At 38.1% G+C, this 21,629-nt stretch overlaps 1 protein-coding gene across 4 annotated transcripts in view; it reads left to right on the plus strand.

Moving 5' to 3' along the window:
- USP24 (ubiquitin specific peptidase 24) overlaps nucleotides 1-21,629 on the plus strand; it is a 150,065-nt gene that overhangs the window by 51,547 nt on the left and 76,889 nt on the right. For 3 of the 4 annotated variants that reach the window (XR_015555734.1, XM_004438606.3, XM_087445863.1), the window contains exons 8-23: nucleotides 16-81; nucleotides 2,285-2,359; nucleotides 2,863-3,021; nucleotides 4,201-4,315; nucleotides 4,526-4,629; nucleotides 7,284-7,391; nucleotides 7,586-7,681; nucleotides 7,771-7,932; nucleotides 8,132-8,179; nucleotides 13,754-13,861; nucleotides 14,337-14,486; nucleotides 15,402-15,533; nucleotides 16,360-16,471; nucleotides 19,183-19,259; nucleotides 20,279-20,419; nucleotides 20,589-20,642. Coding sequence is in view for 3 of the 4 variants with exons in the window: in XM_004438606.3 (XP_004438663.2) it covers nucleotides 16-81; nucleotides 2,285-2,359; nucleotides 2,863-3,021; nucleotides 4,201-4,315; nucleotides 4,526-4,629; nucleotides 7,284-7,391; nucleotides 7,586-7,681; nucleotides 7,771-7,932; nucleotides 8,132-8,179; nucleotides 13,754-13,861; nucleotides 14,337-14,486; nucleotides 15,402-15,533; nucleotides 16,360-16,471; nucleotides 19,183-19,259; nucleotides 20,279-20,419; nucleotides 20,589-20,642 (1,707 nt within the window). In the remaining variant the exon portion in view is untranslated. Of the gene's footprint in view, nucleotides 1-15; nucleotides 82-2,284; nucleotides 2,360-2,862; nucleotides 3,022-4,200; nucleotides 4,316-4,525; nucleotides 4,630-7,283; nucleotides 7,392-7,585; nucleotides 7,682-7,770; nucleotides 7,933-8,131; nucleotides 8,180-10,107; nucleotides 10,168-13,753; nucleotides 13,862-14,336; nucleotides 14,487-15,401; nucleotides 15,534-16,359; nucleotides 16,472-19,182; nucleotides 19,260-20,278; nucleotides 20,420-20,588; nucleotides 20,643-21,629 lie in introns of all 4 variants that reach the window. The other variant, XM_087445864.1, reaches the window with a different exon arrangement.

The following is a 21,629-nucleotide window of genomic DNA, read 5'->3' on the forward strand; positions in this document are numbered from 1 at the left end:
ACTGTGTCTTTTCAGGCAGTCTCAGCATTGGTGCAGCCCTTAGGGGTATGTGCGGAATACCTCAATGCCTCAGTGGTACAGGTAAGACCAAGCCAGTTTACTTTTACTTCAGAAGGTGATCTAAGACATACAGCTTGTTCAGAATTGTGCCTAATCCAGGGTAACTTCTTTTTTTTTCACATTAGCTATCCTTTTAGTAAAAATATTAACAGAAAGATAAAAAATGATTAATAATTTAAGGTATAGGAGACCTCTGACATTTAATAAGGTTCTTTACCTTTTCAATTTATCATTTTATCAAATATAATTTACATATGATAGAATATATTTTTCTTTATTTCTTTATCTGTGAGATAGGTGGCATATATCCTTACCCCCTTCACAGGATTGTTTAAGGATTCAGTGCCATTATGTATTACATTAGAGCAATCCACTAGGCTAACTTACTAGCTAAATCACTCACTACTAAATGACAGCCTAACGGCACATCTTGTCTGATTTCCTGCCTCTGCAGATGGTGAGTCAACAAGTCACAGAGTAGTCAAAGGTGTGAGTGTTTGGTTTTCTAATGCTTAAGGCCTATTTACTTTCTTGTTTCCTTTCCATTTCGATTAACAGGTTTTACTGAATAAGATATCATCTTGAAATAACGTCCATTTATTATTTTCTTTACAAATAAGTCTGTAAAACCTATAACTTTCACAGATTTTTTTAAATCACTGTAAATGGTTGTGTCTTTTGGGAGCAATGTTTTTGTATGCACTCTTCCTTCTTTCTACTATCTAATATACTTAGGCCATTTTAACAAGGCAGATGTGATTTTTTTAGTAGGTTCTGGAAATTTCTGCTATTTCTGTGTGTTAATTACTTTATTTAGATGTCAAAGTAATACTGCAAGATTTTTAAATGAAATAGGATGGCTATTTATGCATTTCTTTATTCTGTGTATTAAGCTCTTTAGGAACATCTAGTGTTCTTTCAGCTTGTTAAGCGTATAAATATAATCATTAGTTTTGTAGCTGAAACAGTAAGACTTAAAGAGGCAAAATGATTTGACTTTTTAATAATTTAATAAATATTAATAATTTAATAATTGGCTTTTTAATAATCATGATTGAATTTTTAAATGCGTGCTCTATGCCCATGCATTGCTCCATGGAAAGAGATTTAGCATAAATATTTCAGCTGCTAATTAATATTTAGTTCTGTAGAAATTCCAGGTTTTATGTATAAGCACAGTGTACTTGAAAAGAGTAAGAAGTATATGAATTTCCAACCAAGGCATGTTTAGCTTCATCTTTATTTTAATTATATCAAACTATCCAACTGTGAATTTATTCAGCAATAAACTCATACCGTGAATTTATTCGTCCCGTATTTATACCATGTTACTTGACATGTATTAGCAGTTGTCTCCACACTTGCTGCTTGTGGACTTGGAAGACTTAGGTGTAATCTCTGTGCCTTGGCTTCCTCATCTGTAAAGTGGTGGGAATAATCATGCCTATTGCAGAGTCACAGTGAGAGTTCAGCAGGGCTGGCACGTGCTGACAGGAACAATGTGACCTGCCTCTTACCCTAACAGCCCTCCGTCCTCGTGGTACGGTTGGCATAAATGTAAATGAAGAAATTGTATTTCAGTAATCACCTGGTGTCATTTTAATTCATTGCTGATGTCTTCTTGGCTTTGACAGCCAAATATTGTCTGTCTTCTCTCGTCACCAGATAAGTTTGCAAATTACTTTATTTAGGTGGAGGTGATCATTTAGCTCTAGTTAACATTTCACTACTTCTCACATACTCTTTGGAGTTAGTTATCTGATTGTGCTAGCATTCAGGAGTGGTGTATTGTGTGAGTCTCACCTATAGGCCTTGTTCAGGTCAGCGAGCAACAGTAGTGCATCTGACAGCGTTTTTTTCATGATCTGTGCTTGTGTTCGTTTTTTTAAATTAAATAGAAAATGTTTACTTTATTACAAAAATAATACATACTCATACTTAATGTTCTAAAAGTTGGTCTACATGTCTTTGTTGCTCTTCAAAATGACCCTGGTAAGATGGTAATGACAGGGATTGCCCCCGTACGGTAGTAAAGACGCGGAGGCGCAGAGTCAGGTAAGGGTTTCCTTGGATGGCATTGGCTCGTTAGAGGCGGCTCTGATACTGGAGTTTAGATCTTTGCGTTGAGTCCTCTGTTTTGTGTGAAGTGTGAATGGAGAAGTAGCTCCTCTCTAGTTTTGGTGCAGATTCAGGAGCCCTTTTTAACTGGAGCACGTTTCTGCAGCCCATGCTAGACCCAGTCATCCTCACCACCATCCAGGATGTGCGGAGCGTGGAGGAGAAGGACCTCAAAGACAAGGTCAGTGCTGTCTGCAGCCGGGGGCCCCACTGCCTGTTGGTCCGTGGAGGCAGAGCCAGGACTTGGCGCAGGGGCCGCACACCGTTGCTCTTTGGCCTCTGGTCACATACAACTCAAGTCAAATTATTTTACATTTCCTAACCGAAAAATGCTTTTTCTGAAGCACCAGTGGTTGGTGTTACCTCAGTGAATAGGCTGAATATGGGGTTCTCAGTAGGTGATACCTTCAGAATTTTACTGACATGTTGATTTTGGTGATATTAAATTTGACGTGATTTATTTTGTCTGCCTTGAATTTATCACAGGACCCTTCCCTTTCCTTTGGTCACCCATGTGCTAATTTTTGTTTAGAAGCAAAATGTAGTTAATTGACAATGTGGAGTTGCAGATACCATGAGACCATTGTTATTGAAAATGTCCTGTATTCCTGCGTGTATTGTAAGAACTGCGATCAAATGTTTTCATGATTCCGTTTTTGTTTGTGTGTGTGTTTTTAATAAAAGAGATTGGTTAGCATCCCTGAGCTCTTGTCTGCCATTAAGTTACTCTGCATGCGCTTCCAACCGGACCTGGTGACCGTCGTGGACGACCTTCGGCTGGACATCCTGCTGCGCATGCTGAAGTCACCACATTTTAGCGCTAAAATGAATTCCCTCAAAGAAGTAAGTTCTGCATTTGTTTCTAGAAGAGTTAAAGCATAGACACTTTAAGTTCTGCCAAAACTTGTGGTTATTAATATTTAAATGTTGGGAAATAAAAAATAATTTCTTATAATCATACAAAAAAGAGATAATGATTATATATAGAATGGTGTATGTTTTTAATTGTTAATAAAGTGATCTTTTTATATGTATTACATTCAGAATTCATTCTCTGAAATATTTGAAATATTTAGTGTTTTTGTGAAATTTCCCAGAACATAATTCCTTGAATATACAGTTTGAGATTTACTTTTTACCCTCAGGCTACAACTCCTTTTATTATATTTCAGGTGTGCGTTTACTTAAACCAGATCATCTAATTAGGGTTGGGACAAAAACAAAATGACTGCAACTGTGGTGATCTAAGCAAAATAATGGAAATAATTTTCTATGGCTTCCTAAACTTTATATGAGATCCACATTAAATAGCATAGTTGGTTTTGGGGAGTGAAAAGTGGAGCCAATACAGTTCAATCATAATTCCAGTTATTTTTCCTTCAGTTTTGTATTAATGAGGGTTCTTGGCTGCAAGTGAAATAAACTCATCTTGAACCATCTTAGGCCAAAAGAGGAATTTAATGGAAGAAGGCTGGGCTATTTCACATGAATGAAGGATTGACTAGCCAAACCATGTGTGGGCAGGAACCATGTGGGCAACAGGAACAACTAGGATTTGAGACCTGACCGCTGCCAGGACTCTGTCCACATCTTGTCTCTGCTTTTCTGAGCACGTTGGCTTTGTTCTCCCTCTGCCTGCAGAGTGACGTGTTTGATGTGGTAGACGGCATGGCCATGGATAGCTCCCGTCACCCAGGAGGGACTGACACTTTCTCTCTGGTCCCAAGTGTAGAGTTCGGAGCATGTGCCCTGGTTGAAGTTCGGGTCAGATGCTCATCCCTGAGGCAGTCAGCAGTGGCCCAGGGAGTGTGAGCTATAAGAATGGCTCCTTGGTTCTTTTTAAAGAGACACCACAAATAAGTAGTCTGTTAACTTCTGATAACTGCCCTTTGATACATTTTGGCTAATTATAAGACTATCCTGTAACACTGTAAAAGTCACAGAATAAATTAATAAATATTTATGAAGATTTTTTTATGCATATTTGCATTGGATTCAGTCACAATAATCCTGTCTTTTTAGGTAACCAAACTAATAGAAGATAGCACTTTATCCAAATCTGTGAAGAATGCTATAGATACAGACAGATTGTTAGATTGGCTTGTTGAAAACTCAGTTCTGTCAATTGCATTGGAAGGTAGGTTGCTTTCAAAAAAAGATAAATACTACCTAACTTAATTATAAATAATATATTTTTGGATAAAAAAGGTCTGAAATTGTTGCTTTGACTGTATTAGCCTTTAAAATAATCTTATAGCAAGTTGATACTGCTTTAAATTAATAGAATCATATTTAGAAAGTCAGTGTTTGCTGTATGTGTCTTCCTCTCTGGTATTTCTTCTCTTAGGCAACATAGACCAAGCACAATACTGTGATCGTATAAAGGGAATTATTGAACTCTTGGGCAGTAAATTGTCTTTGGATGAGCTCACTAAAATTTGGAAGATACAGGTAAGTTGATTAGAATTATTTTTGCCTTTTTCTGACGTTTTTGTCAGAAGGAGAGGGAGAAGCGTGGTGAAGGAGCAGGGAAATGGAACTTCTATCTTGTTTTCAGCGGAGCAGCTCTACTCAGATCTGTTTTACAGTTTAGGGTTCCTGTTAAGATTGTGTATGTAAAAAGGAATCCACTACTCAAAACGTATAAAACTACTGATCTAGTCTAGTCTTCTCATTTCTCAGATTAAAAATGAAAAGCCTTACTGAAGGCTACCTAGCATGTAGTGGCAGAGCTAGGACTAGGTGTGTCTTTTATCAGTCCAGCGTTCTTTTTACTATATTGCTTATCAGTTTTTCAATAATTTTTTCCCATTTAATTCTATTAAAAGAGGATGATAGTAGTACTCACTGAATTTACAGATCTCATCTTCCCAGGACTCACAGCAGCTGTGACAGAATCAACCACACCCTTCATTTTCTTTTTCCTTCAGTTTGATAGTAGTCTATTCTTCTGACTTCCCTCCCGCTTTTGTGGGATTCCTTCTTTTTTTTTTTAATTTTATTTATTTATTTATTTTCCCCCCAAAGCCCCAGTAGATAGTTGAGTGTCATAGCTGCACATCCTTCTAGTTGCTGCACGTGGGACATGGCCTCAGCATGGCCGGAGAAGCGGTGTGTCGGCGCACGCCCGGAATCCGAACCCGGGCCGCCAGCAGCGGAGCGCGCGCACCTAACCGCTAAGCCACGGGGCCAGCCCTGTGGGATTCCTTCTTAAGTCTCTTCTACTAACTTATTCTCTTCTACTTTGAAAATATTAGTTTTTTTCAAGCCTTAGTCTTTAGTCCTTTTCTCACTATATAATCCTTCATTAGTTAGTTTCATCCACTCCTCTGGCTTCGACTACGTTTGGAAGCTGCTGGCCCTCAGAATTCTCTAGTTCAGACCTCTCCTTGGAGCTCCAGTGCAGTATGTCTAAATGTGTAACTGTCACACCCTGTCATGTGCTATCTCGTGGGCATCTCAAATTCAGTATGTCCAGACTTAGTCATTTTCCAGCCTGTTTCAGTAATGGTATTATCCTTCATCTAGTTGCTAAGCCAGAAAGAAGCCTAGAGCTCACCTTGACGACACCAGCTTAGTCACTGTATCAGTCAGAAACTATGCTAGAGATTTCAGAGGGACTTGAATACAGAGATTGTTTGCAGAGGTGTTGCTAGGGTGGAAAAGCAAAAAAGAGAAGTGCAAATGCTGGGGGAGCAAAAGGGCAGAAGGGGTGGTAAGTCCCAGGAGAGGAAGCTGCTTCTGGGGTGCTTTCACGGGAAGTGCTAGAACTGTCAAAGAGGTGGCACTGCCACCAGGGCTTCTGGAATCCCTTGTGGCCACAAATGCCAGCACCTACATCCACTCTCTGGGCGTAAACTGGAAACACGTCTTGCGTCCTCCTGCCTTCTCGTCTCCCAGCAATGCTCTCATTGGCAGAACATAACGGGAGCATAGCTGGCAGAGGAAATGTAATTTTCAGGCTCCCAGCCTAGCATTACAGAGCAGACTGTAAAAAGTTGGGTACAGGACTGAAAGAAAACAGTCCTGGGTCCTATAAATTTTACTCCCCATGACTTGACCTTATTTGAATATTCATATATAATTTTGTTTTGTGAATTTGAAGTTTTGAATCTGCATAAGGTTAAAGATTAGAGACCGTGATGTATATATTGTATATCCCTACCACATTCAGTGAATGGCTGTGTATAGTAGATACTGAGCAAATTCTTGTAGAATTGAATCCAGAAAGCTCCCCCTCCCTTTCAGATCTCAACGTAGTGAAGCATGAGGCATGACAGAGCCAAGCTTGAAGTTATAAAGTGAGTTTCAACCACGAGGTCGACCATAGGGTCTACGTCTCTGAAGCAGAGACTTACTGCCCGTGGGATAAATAAATATTAATTGAAGTCATAAAATATCTGAGCAAAATAAAAAATAAGGCAGATAATATTCTCAACTGAGGCCCTCGAAATCATTTATAAAATGCCAAAAGTGACTATGTTTGTCTTATAATCAGTTTGAATTTCTTTTTAGCCAGTTGAAAATATTTTGTTCTCCTCTTGAAATGAATATGTCAGATTAACTTGATTCTCATCTTTTTTTACATTGTATTTTTAAAGATTTAATGCTGCTAGGAATTTAAACAAGGCCAGCTGATAACCATTGATAATGGTTGTTTCCTGTAGTCTTACCAGGATTATCATGCAAGCGAACGCTGATGAGACGAGAATCAGTTTGTGTTGAGAATCAATTTATCTGTGTTGTTCTTTTTCTTTTTTTTTTTGTGAGGAAGATCAGCCGTGAGCTAACAGCCATGCCAATCCTCCTCTTTTTGCCGAGGAAGACAGGCCCTGGGCTAACATCCGTGCCCATCTTCCTCTGCTTTATATGGGACACCGCCACAGCATGGCTTGACAACCAGTGCATTGGTGCTCGCCCAGGATCCGAACCCGGGCCGCCAGTAGTGGAGCGCGTGCATGCGCGCACTTAACTGCTACGCCACAGAGCCGGCCCCAGTTTATCTGTGTTACTGTTTTGCTTTTGCTTCTGTAAATTGCCAGGGAGAAGACTTAGGTTTTTCCAAGTTCCAAGACTGAACTTTTTTCCAATGTCTCCTTTTCTAGTCAGGACAATCATCTACTGTCATCGAGAACATCCATACTATTATTGCTGCAGCGGCTGTCAAATTTAATTCAGATCAGCTGAATCATTTGTTTGTTCTCATTCAGAAGGTATGTGTTCAAACGTGCTTACTTTTAAGTTTTTCTAAAATAAGCTTATTTTGAGATCTCCCCCTTCTAAATTAGCCATGTTTAAATTTACTCTTCTTACTTCCTTAAACTTTTTTAGCTCAAGTTTAAACTTTCTGCATTTGATAAAATGGGTGGTGAAGCAATTCCCGTGTCTTGTCTTTTCCATTCTGCAGAGCTGGGAGACGGAGAGCGACAGAGTCAGACAGAAGCTGCTGAGCCTGATCGGCCGCATAGGCCGGGAAGCTCGCTTTGAGGCCACTTCCGGGAAGGCAGGAGAATCACATCAATTTTTCTAGCTACAGATACTTAGAGCAGTTTACTTGCGGATTGGCTGGCTCATCGTGTGCTATTGTTGCAGGTGTTAGATGTGCTCTGGGAACTGGCTCATCTTCCAACCCTGCCCAGTAGTCTTATTCAGCAAGCCTTGGAGGAGCACCTGACGATCCTTAGTGACGCGTATGCAGTGAAAGAAGCAGTCAAGAGGAGCTACATCATTAAGTGCATAGAAGATATTAAAAGGGTAGGTTTTATCTTCCATCTAGTTTTGTTGTCAGAGCAATAGCATTGTCTGAGTAATTAGAGCCAAATAATTTTCCTCCCCTTTATGTAAATTAAACTAAATGTCCTCTCTGGAAATTCTTACCTTAGAGTCCACGATTGGGAGATTTAGACACTGCTTTTACCAAATCACTCACATTTTTCTTAAAATTAATTTTCAGCCTGGAGAATGGTCAGGTTTGGAAAAAAACAAGAAGGATGGATTCAAGGTAAGAATTTGCAGATGGAACCAACTAAAAGGTATACTAATTTAATAATTCGTTTTAATAAATTGCTTCATAATTTTAAGGTAACAGTATGTCTTACTGTTTCTAGAGTAATGTTTAGATACAAACTGCTATTTAAGTATTTGTTTATAATCTATGCTTTATTGTTTAAAGCTTGGAGAGTTACTGACTCTCAAAGGGAAAAAAAATCCAGGGTCACATTGAAAGAGTAGTTTTATTATTTCCATAAAATTGTAAGACCTACTTACTTTTTCTTTTTTAAGTTAAATCCATATATGCACAACTTGAATAAGTACAGTGGATTCCAAATAAATATCTTGCTGATTTTTCTCCCATAAGGGAGAAATGGAGGAACATTCATAGAGTAAGAAGAGACAAGGGAAGAAAGAGGTTCATTGAGTGCTGGCATATAGTCATTTTCCAAGTTCTTGATTCAGATGTGTTCTTTAAAGAATTCATTAGCTATTGAGTGACTGCCTGCTGCTGGGGCACGGTTTTAGAAGGTAGGCTTGGGTAGTGAGTGTAGGAGGGACCGGCGCTGTGGAAGCCCTGCGCTTCGGGGCTCTGGCTCCAGCTTGCTGTGGACTGTCCTGTGAATGGGTGTAAGCAGTGGGGATTGTAGCGTCCTGGTGCTCCAGGCCTTGGATGACAGGTCTGCCTCCCTGCCTGCGAGAGAGCTGATCAAAGAGGCACTCACCATGAGGTCGTGCTTCCATTGTTGCAGCCCTGAGCAGAGTGGAGTCCTCCTCCCACGTCAGCCCTCAGGCTGCCCAGCCCAACGTAAAGCCAGCCGGCAGAGGGTTTTTATTTTACTGTTAACATAAAAAAGAAAGGTTTTTCTAAATAGTTGGCAGCTTAGTAATTTCATTGGTAAAACATATTTCTTGGCTTTCATTAATAAGTATTTCTTTAAAGGATCTTGAATATTGCTAATTTTCATTGGTATATTCAGAGACTCTTAGCTCTTGTTAAGAGGTGATTCAGTAGGCTTTTATTTTCTTGTTATATTTGGTCATAAAGTTTAGTTGGGGACATTTACGAACTCTGTGTTTTATATTTCTGACGTTGAAATTTGATCAAGTGAATTTTGTACATATAATCTAGCTTTAGAGATTTTAAGAGTCATTCACCAAGTGGAGCTGGTAATGCTCAGGTTATGAGGAATTATTCCTTTAACTCAACAGCACTGCTCTCTTTCTGCTCAGATACAAGTTGAATTTTTCCAGTTTTTTCTCTCAGCTCAGCAATTCAGATAATGTACCAGCCTCTGTCTTTATGATTGAAACTCATCCCGAGTTATTTAAGAAGTCTAGATCCTTCAGTAGTAATCGTAAGAGGAAAAGGGTATCTATAGACAAATAGTCTTTTCTTCTCAGTGGTAGATACATTTCTTTACAGATGTGAAGGTCAAAGCTGAAGGGACTTTTCCCTCCCTCCAGGGAAATGGCTTTTGAAACCAGAAGATCCTCCCTGCCCTCTGTCCCTCCCTTGTCACAGCCCAGCAGTACGGAGCTCTTCTAGCCGGTAGCATCGCTGCATCCTTATCGCTTCTCTTTGCAGTCACTTCATTCATGTCTGTTGTTTTATAACAAAACTCAGAAAGTAACAGGGAGATTTTTGGAGTCACTTTGTGAGTCTTAAAAGGAATAGTCTTCCTTTTTTATTTCCCACTGCTCCCAGTAAAGAAATTCTGATGTACCATTATTGCATTCCAAATAGTAATATCTTGCGTGTATACAGCACTTTTCAGTTTCCTAAGTGCTCACAGAGACTCTCCTAAAGTACACATGGCTGAAGGGGGGCAGTGGGAAGATCAAAGCCCCCTGGATATGACTCCAGGCAGGGGGGTGAATTATATACTTACTGCCACTAAAGGTGTTTTTCTATGCTATGCCTTTCCTGCCAGGCAGCAAGGTGGGCTGACTGGGGATTATGTCTCCCTGCCAGGCTGCACAGAAACTAAGCAAAGGGTAAGACAAGATCACCCCTCTTGCCCCCTCCCGACCTCAGCTGCCTCTGTTCCCCCAACTGATTCCCTCTCCCTCTGCTTTTGACACTCCTAAAATTCCCAAGTTCCACTGTTGTGTTCAGAAATTCTGACCTTGATTTCTTAACTTTATTTCTGTAGATTCTGCCAGGATACCCGTGGCTCCCTTGGTCCTCTTTCCTTTGCTTCCTTTATGCCTTCCACTGTCCACCCTCAACCCTTTCCCTCTTATTTCACTTTTGTCCTTCAATTAAAAAGTTTAAATGAACTCATCCAAAAAAAATTACTAAACCAAAAAAATCATTTTTACTCAATTAGTAGTGTTTGCATATTTCTTAAGATGTTGTTTTAAGACCTGCTAGCACAGTGCCTGGCAGCCCTTCAATGAATGTGGGTTCCCTTCCTCTTCCTCCCCTTCGCCCCAGGAGGGTGAACTACACTGAAATTGTTACCCATAGTTGAGTGGCCTCTACTTGCCAAAACATGTAACTGAAGGTAAAAGTCGCAAGATGCCCTGGTGCAGTCTCACATGGCATGTTAGCACAGGAGGACAAACTTTTTTAAAAGTGTCCTCGCCTGCAAAACTTGTTACTTTGCTTCTAGGTAAGTGGCTAGGTCTGGAAAAACCAGACAGATGAGGAGATGGGGGTGTTCAACTTTGAGAAGGGAGAACTCAAGAAAGAATAGAAAGTTGTCTTCAGATACTTAAGAGGATTATTATAGAGAAGTTTGATTCAACTTACTTCTTATGTCTCCTAAGAAGTTATGGGAAGGCATGTTTCAATATGATAGGTCAATGAACTTTCTATGAGAACAGTCTGAAGTAGAATGCACTGCCTCCTGAGTTCCTCATTACTGGAAGTACTGGGAGACTAGTCATTTAACAAAAATGAACAAGGCAAAGTTAGGCATAGGTTTGCAGGCTAACTGGTTGACCTCTAAGGCTTCATCTGATGTTGAGAGTCTAATTTGGACATACCATTAACTCCTACTTATGAAACCTCAGCTCCATTATCAGACGTTATCAAATATGTTCCTTTTAATTGTTCAGCATAGCCTTTTTTCCCCTTTTAAGTGGAGAAGAATAATTTAAATTTTTTTGTAACTTAGCAGCATAATGTCATAGATATGATGGAATAAATAACATCTTTCCTGTTTGCTAACCTTTAGAAAGGCTATATCAGAAATACTTTTTTTTTTGCTTGGGGAAGATTAGCCCTGAGCTGACGTCTTTGCCAGTCTTCCTCTATGTTGTATATGGGTCGCCACCTCAGCACGGCTGACGAGTGGTGTAGGTTCATGCCTGGGATCCAAACCCACAAACCTGGGCCACCGAAGCGGAATGTGCTGAACTTAACCACTATGCCATGGGGCCGGCCCTTAGAAATACTTTGTAAATTCAAGTTTTATACAATTTTTCTTTTAATTTTTTTGGATAGTGAGCTACCTTCAAAGGATGATTTTCCATGTTAAAAATATTCTAACCGTAATTGACTTAATTGGTCATAATGATACTTGTTAATATATCTCATTATTTGCTGAAGGGTTCATATTTATATCCTAATATTTGTAATCCTTTTGGAAGGTATCAGTTTGGACTTAAGCCTTAGAGTTTTATTGTTTGTCATTTTGCAACTTTTATATCTTAGCGGAAATATCCTAGCTAGTCTTGCAAGTAGTTGGCCTTTAATATATACCTTATTTCTCTGATTCTAAGATGCCAGTGATTGCAACCTGCCATCACAGATTTAATAAGCTTGCAAAGAAGAACAAAAGAAACTGTATGTTTTACTTTTGCCTTCCATTTGTTTAGATTCACAATCAGAATTTGAGTCCAAGCCCCCTTTTGACCAGTGTGTACAGCTTCACTGTGTCACATTGCTTTTCATTATCTATAGTGGTGCTTTTGACCTCTTTGAAACTTTAAGCGACTGTATAATTCTGAAGCATGTTGAAGAATATGGAGTTTTGTATCCTTGTCCATTTTCATAAAACTCAAGCTGCTTTCTTCCTTAATTGAGTTGTGTATACTGCAAGTTAAACAGCTTCTCTGGAATTCAGGTACAACTTTGGACAGAGAGACATTGCGTGCTGAGTGACACGGCCCTGCACAGGGTATGAGTCTGTCACACCAAATTCTCCTGGCTTTGAAAAATGCTTTAGTTTGAGACCACTGACAGTTTTCTTTTCTTTTGATTGAATTGACAGACATGACAGGTTAGTCAGTGCTACATCATAGTGTAATCTTTTTGATAGCATTTAAGTAACAAATCAGTGATCTAAATTTAAGTTAAAAAGCCATCCTTGTTTGCTGCTGCTTCTACCAAGTAACAGCTAAAATGACAGGTAGATGAACAGATACCTTTTGTAATCAGCTAAGTGTGCACATCTCAGGTAACGCCAGCTATGTGAAAACTTACTCCTATGCCTAGTGGCTGGTAAGTTTCTGCTGATGTAATTGTAAGGAGTGTCAATTTCAGAAATGTGAAAATTTGTAAAACCTGTATCTTAGAATCCCGGAAATATGGTATTTGCTGACTGATTGGTTAATCTCTAAGAAAGCCAGTGTTGTTCTGGCAATAGCTCTCTCGCATTTACACATTTAGTAGTATGTTTTTCTGCAAAAGACATCAAAAGTGTTTTTCCGCCCCATTGAGGTCTGCATCTTACAGAAAGACTTGAAGAAGCAAGAACGCTTTAAAAAAAAAATCAGTATTCAGCCTTTAAAATAAATGCTAAAGGCTTAAACTTTTACTTGGTTTTCTAGAGATTTAATTGATAAATTGATTAATAGTGTTTAATCTGACAGTCTTACAAATTTTATAATGAAATCTCATAGTTTAAAAGATGCTATTTATTAAAAAGCAATTCTTTTTATAAAGACTATTGCATGAATATCAGACTTTTCAGATATGTACTGTAAAGATCTGGATTGTCATGTACCAGTTTCAGAAATAATATATTTGAAAGTGTCTTGAAAAATATAAAGTATAAGTATAAAGTGACTATAATAATTAATAACAATAGATTTATCTCTTTTAAAATTGTTTTAACTAGGAAATACAAGCAGATCATGAGTATTGTCTTTAATATTTAGACCACTATCAGTGTCTTGATCATATCACTGGTATCTTAATCATGTAATTATAGAACACCATATTTTTATACCATTTTACTTCTCAGCTAATTCAGTATTATCCAAGTTAAGCTTTTGCCATCAATTTATTTTATTATGTCAACGTGTCCTAGCAGCCTGTGCTACTTGATCTATCCTCTGAAGTTGCTAATTCCTTGTCGTCTGTTTTTTGCTGACGTACCCTGTACATTCACTGTCCCTTCACATCCACTCCTGTTTGCAGTCCTGGGCCTTAGGAAATTGCATGCAGAATAAGAAGTTGAAGACTGAGTTATGAATGCATGGAGATAAGCTATAAATGAGCAATGTGAAAAGAAAAATAATACAGTGTATAACAATAAAACCTAATTGACTTGGAAATTTTTTATAGCTAATAAATTTAATCCTCCATTTATTTCTAAAGTTAATTAATGTAACTTCTTTTTAACTCTAGTCGTCTCAGCTTAATAATCCCCAGTTTGTATGGGTGGTACCAGCTTTGCGGCAGCTGCATGAGATCACTCGCTCATTCATAAAACAAACCTATCAAAAGCAAGACAAGGTAAGAGTATAGATGTGTTTGATTATTATACAGTTACTTGCATAACCTTTTATATTTTTATTTCCTTAATTTATTGAGGTAATTAAGCCAATTTTTAAAAGAAATTTGTTTGAAAAGATTCAGAGACTAATTTTATATTGCAGAAAGATTAGATTGCTTAAGGAGCTAGAGTGTCCTCAGTATAATAGACTTGGAAAGAAAGATCTGGAAAAGTACACAAGAAGTGAAATAGTTCTTTTGAAAGACTTCTTAGGAAAAAAGTCTCTTTTAGGAGCAAAAATTTAGCAGAGACGTTTATTAATTTTCCAGCGAGTGTACATACCATGTTGATTTTATGTACTTTTCTGTAGGAAATGTAAGTGAAGAAATGCTGGTTTGCTCTGCCTCACCTAGGACACGTGCTGAAATAAAAGCACGTATTAAACTGACAACTGCAAATTCTCACATCGTTTTTCCTTTTGTTGTTTTTGCCAAGAGCATTATTCAAGACTTGAAGAAAAATTTTGAAATAGTGAAATTGGTAACGGGAAGTTTGATAGCTTGTCATCGACTTGCAGCAGCCGTGGCTGGACCCGGAGGCCTAACTGGGTCGACACTGGTGGATGGCCGGTACACTTACCGGGAGGTACCACACCGTGCTTTCATTTCATGAGGGACAGTCATTTGGCCTTTTTGCACTTGAACTATAAAAATAATGTTTGTTGGGTGTAACTCTAAAGAGGTAGCATGAGGAGTGTTTGTAGTGATAAAACAGTTTTATATCTTGACATAATCTTTCTAAAATAAAGGTTTAGAAAATTTATATTTGTGGGTAAATCTTTCAGTAAATGACTTAAGAACTGCATATAGTTAATGAAAATAAACACCTTTTCTTTGTCTTTGATCTGAAATAATAATTGTCAGTTCTGTGGGTAATTGCTTTTGTTTTTCAAATCAGTTGATTTGTAATATTGGTGTTTTTTTTGTTTTTTTTTTTTTGTGAGGAGCACTGGCCCTGAGCTAACATCCGATGCCAATCCTCCCCCCCTTTTTTTTTCTTGAGGAAGAGTGGCCCTGAGCTAACTTCCATGCCCATCTTCCTCTACTTTATATGGGATGCCTCCACAGCATGGCTTAACAAGCGGTACGTCGGTGCGCACCTGGGATCCGAACCTGCGAACCCTGGGCCACTGCAGTGGAGTGCGCGCACTTAACTGCTTGTGCCACCAGGCCGGCCAGTGTTATATTGTTTTAAAAAATTAGAAGAAAATCTTAACTCACCAGTTGTGAGTTTGTGGTGTTTTACTTTGAAGTTACTGAAATTTATATTTTATTGGCATCTAAGGTCAACTGAATTTGTAATAGCCTTGAAGTAGCTTCTACTACATTGTACTGTCAACTTGTAAACAGATTTCTCACATTTACTTTACCTAAAATTATATGAAAAAGCATTAGGTAAAACTATTTTTTTCATTTTAAAGTTTTTGGGTTTTTTTTTAATTTTGCTTTTAGGTATGAATGCCTAGAGTTAACTAACTAGCATTACTTTTTTTCTTTGCAGTATTTAGAGGCCCATCTAAAATTTCTGGCATTTTTCTTGCAAGAAGCTACTCTATATCTGGGTTGGAATCGTGCCAAGGAAATCTGGGAGTGTCTTGTGACCGGCCAGGATGTTTGTGAATTAGATAGAGAGGTAAGAAGATGGATTTGTGGATAAAGTAAGGCAAGGGTGGGACTTAAATATTTCACGTTTTTGTGTGTCTCACATCTTCAATTCTAAGCACTCTTCACTTTACTAAGCACACATTTATACTAATAGTCCAGGAACTGTAAGTGCTGCAAAATATTTTTTATAATCTATATCTATGATATAAATAAATGTGTGAGTTCTTTGGTAATTTTGATACCATTCTGGGCAAATCCAAATTCAGCCATGTGAGTACAGCTAAAGAATCCTCAGTATATCTTTTAGTTTTGTTCCCTCCCATGAAACTAACTTTAAGTTACCAGCAGAAAACTTGGAGTTCCTGTAATGTTGTTGTACCCCAGAAACACTAAAGAAGAGTAAATGCCTAGACAGATTTTTAAAACTATAATTAAACAGCTGAAAATAGGTTAACCTGGAGCGGAACACCTCTGCTTTGACGTTTCCTTACAGTGAGTCGATGTTTCCTCCCCTCATTTTACAGAAGCATAACTACCTGGAAGGATTGTGGAAAGGACTAAGCATGTGACAGTGCCTGGCACATCTAAGGCTTGTTAATAAATGTTAGTGAAAAAGCCCAAGTGTGCAAGTCAATGAAAAGTATGAGTATGTATTTTCATTGTCTAGGGGAAAGATTGCTGGTAACTCACTGCTTTATTTCATTCCACAGTTCCAAGCGTTTCAGTTTTGAGTAGTAGCGTGGCCATAGAAATTTTTGAAGAATTAAAAAAATTTATCTTTCCTTTCCCAATTTGGAATATGTATTTCCTGAAATGGGTTCTAGTTACAGGGTAATGTTTGTGTTGATCCACAGATGTGTTTTGAATGGTTTACAAAAGGACAACATGATCTCGAGAGTGATGTTCAGCAGCAGCTTTTCAAGGAGAAAATTCTTAAATTGGAGTCATATGAAATCACTATGAATGGTAGGAAAAAAAATTTAAATCATTTTTTTTTTCAGTTCTTTAAAAGTAAAAAATTTTATTCTTTCCTTTCGCTCTAAACCCACTTTCAGAAGTAACTAAACAGTTTGGAATATATGTTTATATACACAGATAAATTCTTTTTTATATAAATGGTATCTTATAATTAATTTTTTTCTTTTTGGTGAGGAAGATTATCCCTGAGCTAACATCTGTTGCCAATCTTCTCTCTTTTTGCTTGAAGAAGACTGTTGCTGAGCTAACATCTGTGCCAATCTTCCTCTATTTTGTATGTGGGTCCCGCCACAGCATGGCTTGACGAGCAGTGTGTAGGTCCACGCCTGGGATCCAAACCCATGAACCCTGGGCTGCCAAAGCAGAGCACACAAACTTAGCCACTATGCCACTGGGCCAGCCCCCTCTTATAATTAATTTTTAAATTATATGGCCTGATAGCTCAAGTGGCCAAACTATCTTTTCATGAAATTACTTAGTACAGAAAGGATTTCTTAAGGTAAAAATTTGTCCAAGTATAGAAATCCTCCTTTCAGATGTTTCTTTTAATTGAAAAATTTTTTTTGAGATATAATGCACATACCATAAAATTCACTTTTTTTTTTTTTTTTGCTGAGGAAGATTGGCCCTGAGCTAACATCTTTTGCCAGCCTTCCTCTATTTTGTATGTGAGCTGCCACCACAGCGTGACTGCCAACCAGTGGTGTAGGTCTGCGCCTGGGAACCGAACCCAGGCTGCCGAAGCAGAGTGTGCCAAACTTAGCCGCTAGGCTGTGGGGGCTGGCCTAAAATTCACTTTTTTAAAGTGTACAATCACTGGCTTTTAGCATATTCACAAAGTGCAACTTTCACCACATTTTAATCCCAGAGTATTTTTATCATCCCAAAAAGAAACTCTGTACCTTAGCAGTCACTCTCCCTTTCCCTATTTCCCCAGCCTCTAATCTATTTTCTGTCTTTATGGATTAGTCTATCAGTGGAATCATACAACATGTGGCCTTTTGTATGTGGCTTCTTTCATTATGCTAAGGCTTAATGTTTTCAAGGTTCACCCACGTTGTAGCATGTATCAGTACTTAATTCTATTTTATGGCTGAATAATATTCCATTGTATAGATATATCACGTTTTGTTTATCCATTCATCAGTTGATAGACATTTGAGTTATTGCCACTTTTTGGCTATCAATAATGCTGCTATAAACATTCTTGTACAAGTTTTTGTGTAGACACAGGTTTTCATTTCCCTTGGGTATATACCTAAGAGTGGAATTGCTGTGTCATATAATTAAGATTTGAGGAACTGCTAACTGTTTCGCAAAGTGGCAACACCATTTTATAATCCCACCAGCAATATGTGAGGTTTCCAATTTCTCCACATCCTCACCAATACTTGTTATTGTCTGTCTTGTTATTTCAGTTGTCCTAGAGTATGCGAAGTGGTACCTCATTGTGGTTTTGACTTGCATTTTCCTAATGATTAATGATATTGAGCATCTATTCATGTGTTTATTGGCCATTTGTGTATATTCTTTGGAGAAATGTCTATTCAAATCTTTTGCCCATTTTTTAAATTGAGGTGTAATTAACATTTAACATTATATTAGTTTCAGGTGTACAACATAATAATTCAATATTTGTATACATTGCAAAATGATCACCACAGTAAGTCTAGTTAATATCCATCATCATATGTAGTTACAACTTTTTGTTGTTGTTATGAGAACTTTTAAGGTTTACTCTCAGCAACTTTAAATATCCAGTACAGTAATTATTAACTATAGTCACCATGCTGTATGTTACATTCTCATGACTTATTTATTTTATAACTGGAAGTTTGTACCTTTTGACCCCCTTCATCCATTCCACCCACCCACCCCCCACCTCTGGCAGCCACCAGTGTGGTCTGTATCAATGAGTTCAGTTTTAGGGGGTTTTCTTATTTTTGTTTTTTAGATTCCACATATAAGTGAGATTTTAGAGCATTTGTCTGTCTGACTTATTTCACTTAAGGTAGTGCCCTCAAGGCCCATTCATGTTGTCGCAAGTGGCAAGATTTCCTTCTTTTTATGGCTGAATAGTATTTCATTGTGTATCTATACCACATTTTCTTTATCCATTCCTTCATCAGTGGACACTTAGGTCGCTTCTGTGTCTTGGGTGTTGTAAATAATTCTGCAAAGAATATAGAAGTACATATATCTTTTCAAGTTAGTGTTTTTGTTTCCTTTGGATAAATACCCAGAAGTGGAATTGATGGATCATATGGTAGTTATGTTTTTAATTTTTGAAGAACCTCCATACCGTTTTGTTTACCCATTTTTTAGTTGGGTTATTTGTCTTTTTATTGTTGAGTTGTAAGAGTTCTTTATATATTCTGCCTACTGGCTCTTTGTCAGATGTATGATTTGCAAATATTTTGTCCCATTCTATGGGTTGTCTTTTCACTTTCTTGATAGTCATTTGAAGCACAAAAGTTTTTAATTTTGACCAAGTCAAATTTATCCATTTTTTCTTTTGTTGCTTATACTTTGGGTACCATATCTAAGAAACCATTGCCTGATCTAAGGTCTTGAAGATTTGTGCCTAGGTTTTGTCATAAGAGTTTTGTAGTTTTAGCTCTTGATAGACTTTGAGTCTTGTCATTGGTTATCTGTGTTACTTAGAGTGCATGAATTTATCGGACATTATATAATTTCAGGTTTTAACTTATTTAAGACTTTTTTTGAAAATGTGAATCTCTGTGATCATCGATTGAAAAGACAAGGAGCTCAGTTGGTAAGTACGTTATTCTCAAATCTAGATAATTTGGATAATCTAGTAAAACTTACATTCAGCAAAAAACGTGTGTTATAAATGAGAGAAAACGTTAAGTTTTTTAAAAGAATGGGCATCTCCTTGGCTGCCGTCTTGTGCATTGATGACAGAGCCTATCTTAGAGTGTGAAGGAGGCTCCTCCAGCACAGTCACACATCGCCAGCTGCCTGGGAGAACACAGTTGGCTTCTCAAATCACTTTTTGCTTCTTGCTGATCTGGGGCAGCGAGCAGCCTTCTGTGGCTAGGGGAACGCAGAGTAGAAATAGTTCTATGTAAGCTTCCAGCGCCTCAGATCCAGCAATTCATATGTTCCTAAAAAAGTAAAAAAATCTTCAATCCTGGGATCGTAGTGGCAGGGATTTAGGGAGAAAAATTTAGGAGAAGACAATGCAGCAGGAAAATGAAGATCTGTAGAATGCAGCTTATGTTTATATTTACATGCGCTTGCTTTCTTAAAAACGAAAGGCAAAAAATAACTCCTTTTCCAAGACTGTTGCATTCAAGACCTGGCTTCCTGGGTGGTAAGAACTTTTACAAGAACTTGTAAGCTGTGGACCCTGTTGTTTCTAACAGAGCTTTGGGAAGACCAATTTGAGTCCGAGGGGTTAGTAACTACTTCTGGCTCGACTCCGTTTCCTTGTGAAGAAAAGCTCCTGACGATGGCGCCCGTCTCACTCCTGTACTGTCTCTGCTTCTGTAGTTTGTGTGGCTGCATGTCTGGCTTGGGTGTAGGGATGTCTGGAGAAAAATCTTCCTATCTATCCTGGTTCCCGTGGAAGTTACCCAGTGTTTCTGTGGTTGGTTGTTTTTTGTTTAAAGTTCCATGTCAGTACAATAGTGTTCTCATATGTAACTTGGTTTTTGCAGCCTTAATTCATATTGAACTGAAGAGGCGTAGACTTACAGTGTACCAGAAAATAACTCTGTAATTTTGTGACCCTGATATGCTATATAATTTAATTTTTTTTCTTTTGAACAGTATGTAGAAAAGCTGGAATTGATAGGAATGGATTTCATTTGGAAAATAGCCATGGAATCACCTGATGAGGAAATCGCTAATGAAGCTATTCAGTTAATCATAAACTATAGTTACGTTAATCTTAACCCTAGGTTAAAGAAGGTGAGTATCTAAGGAAAGAAGGTACTCATACACAAAAAGCAGAAAATTATATATATTTTTTGATAAGTTGTGAACCTTGGCATGGCCGAGATTGGCTTCTATAGTTTGATATTTTTAATGATCACAACTAAATACCAGATTAATTTTCATATCTGTATACCTCTTTTAGGATTCTGTATCGTTACATAAGAAATTCATTGCTGATTGCTACACAAGATTAGAAGTGAGTAGCAAATTTTATTTAACTTGTTTTTTAAATAAATGCTTTGGCTTTTTCTTTTTATAATTTTATATTGTGAGATCACGTACAATACTGATGTTTGTGACTGGATCCTAGGGAAGAATTTGTGAACAGTACCGTATTGTCACATAGGGAGAGACGTTTGCCTTGATGCCCCCCATACAGAAGTGTACTATATAGGAAATCGTCCTTTCTGCTTCCACCACCTCTCTTCCCCGCCCCACCCACCCCATTTTAGGGTATGGGAACTGTCTCAGAAAACAGGTCTATACCACATTTCTAGTAGATTGTTTTTCTCCTTTCTCTTTTTCTGTCCAGGAATTTTATATAAGCACTTGCTTCTTTTCCCATCCCTCCCCATGTTTTACCCAGTTTATATCGTAAATACTATTAAAGGCCACAGCTGGACACTCACTAGTAGGTGGTGGTGGTTGTCTTTGTCCATTAGAAGCTGGCTATGTGATATTATCTCACATATATTTCCAGCACCTTATTTCCAGCGTGATGGTTAAAGCACTAAACATTCATTTTCATTCTTAGTTTGTGCTGGTTTAAGTTTTATATCTAATAAAGAGTATTCCAAAAGCATAAAATGCTGCTGCCCACAAATGTCACTGAGTTAAACCTTTTGGTGCTGGATGTGTGCTAGAATCTGTACAAGATTTCTCAAGTTGTGACTTCCATCCAAATATGTCACCATAAAAGACATTTAAAGTGTTCAAGTGCCCCTAAATGAGGTGCCATGTGAGTATGAATATATGTAGAATAGTAGTTCTCAACTGGGAGTTATTTTGCCTCCTGGGGGTCATTTGGCAGTGTCTGGAGACCTTGTTGGGTGTCACAACCAGAGGGGTAATACTGGCACCTGATGGTAGGTAGGCAGAGAGGAGAGGTCAGGGATGCTGTTAAACATCCTGCAGTGCCCAGAACAGCCCTCTACAACAAAACACTTTCCAGCCAAAATGTCAG

Source organism: Ceratotherium simum, chromosome 22 (assembly GCF_057802395.1).
Source record: "Ceratotherium simum simum isolate JZ-2026a chromosome 22, ASM5780239v1, whole genome shotgun sequence".
NCBI lineage: Eukaryota > Metazoa > Chordata > Mammalia > Perissodactyla > Rhinocerotidae > Ceratotherium > Ceratotherium simum.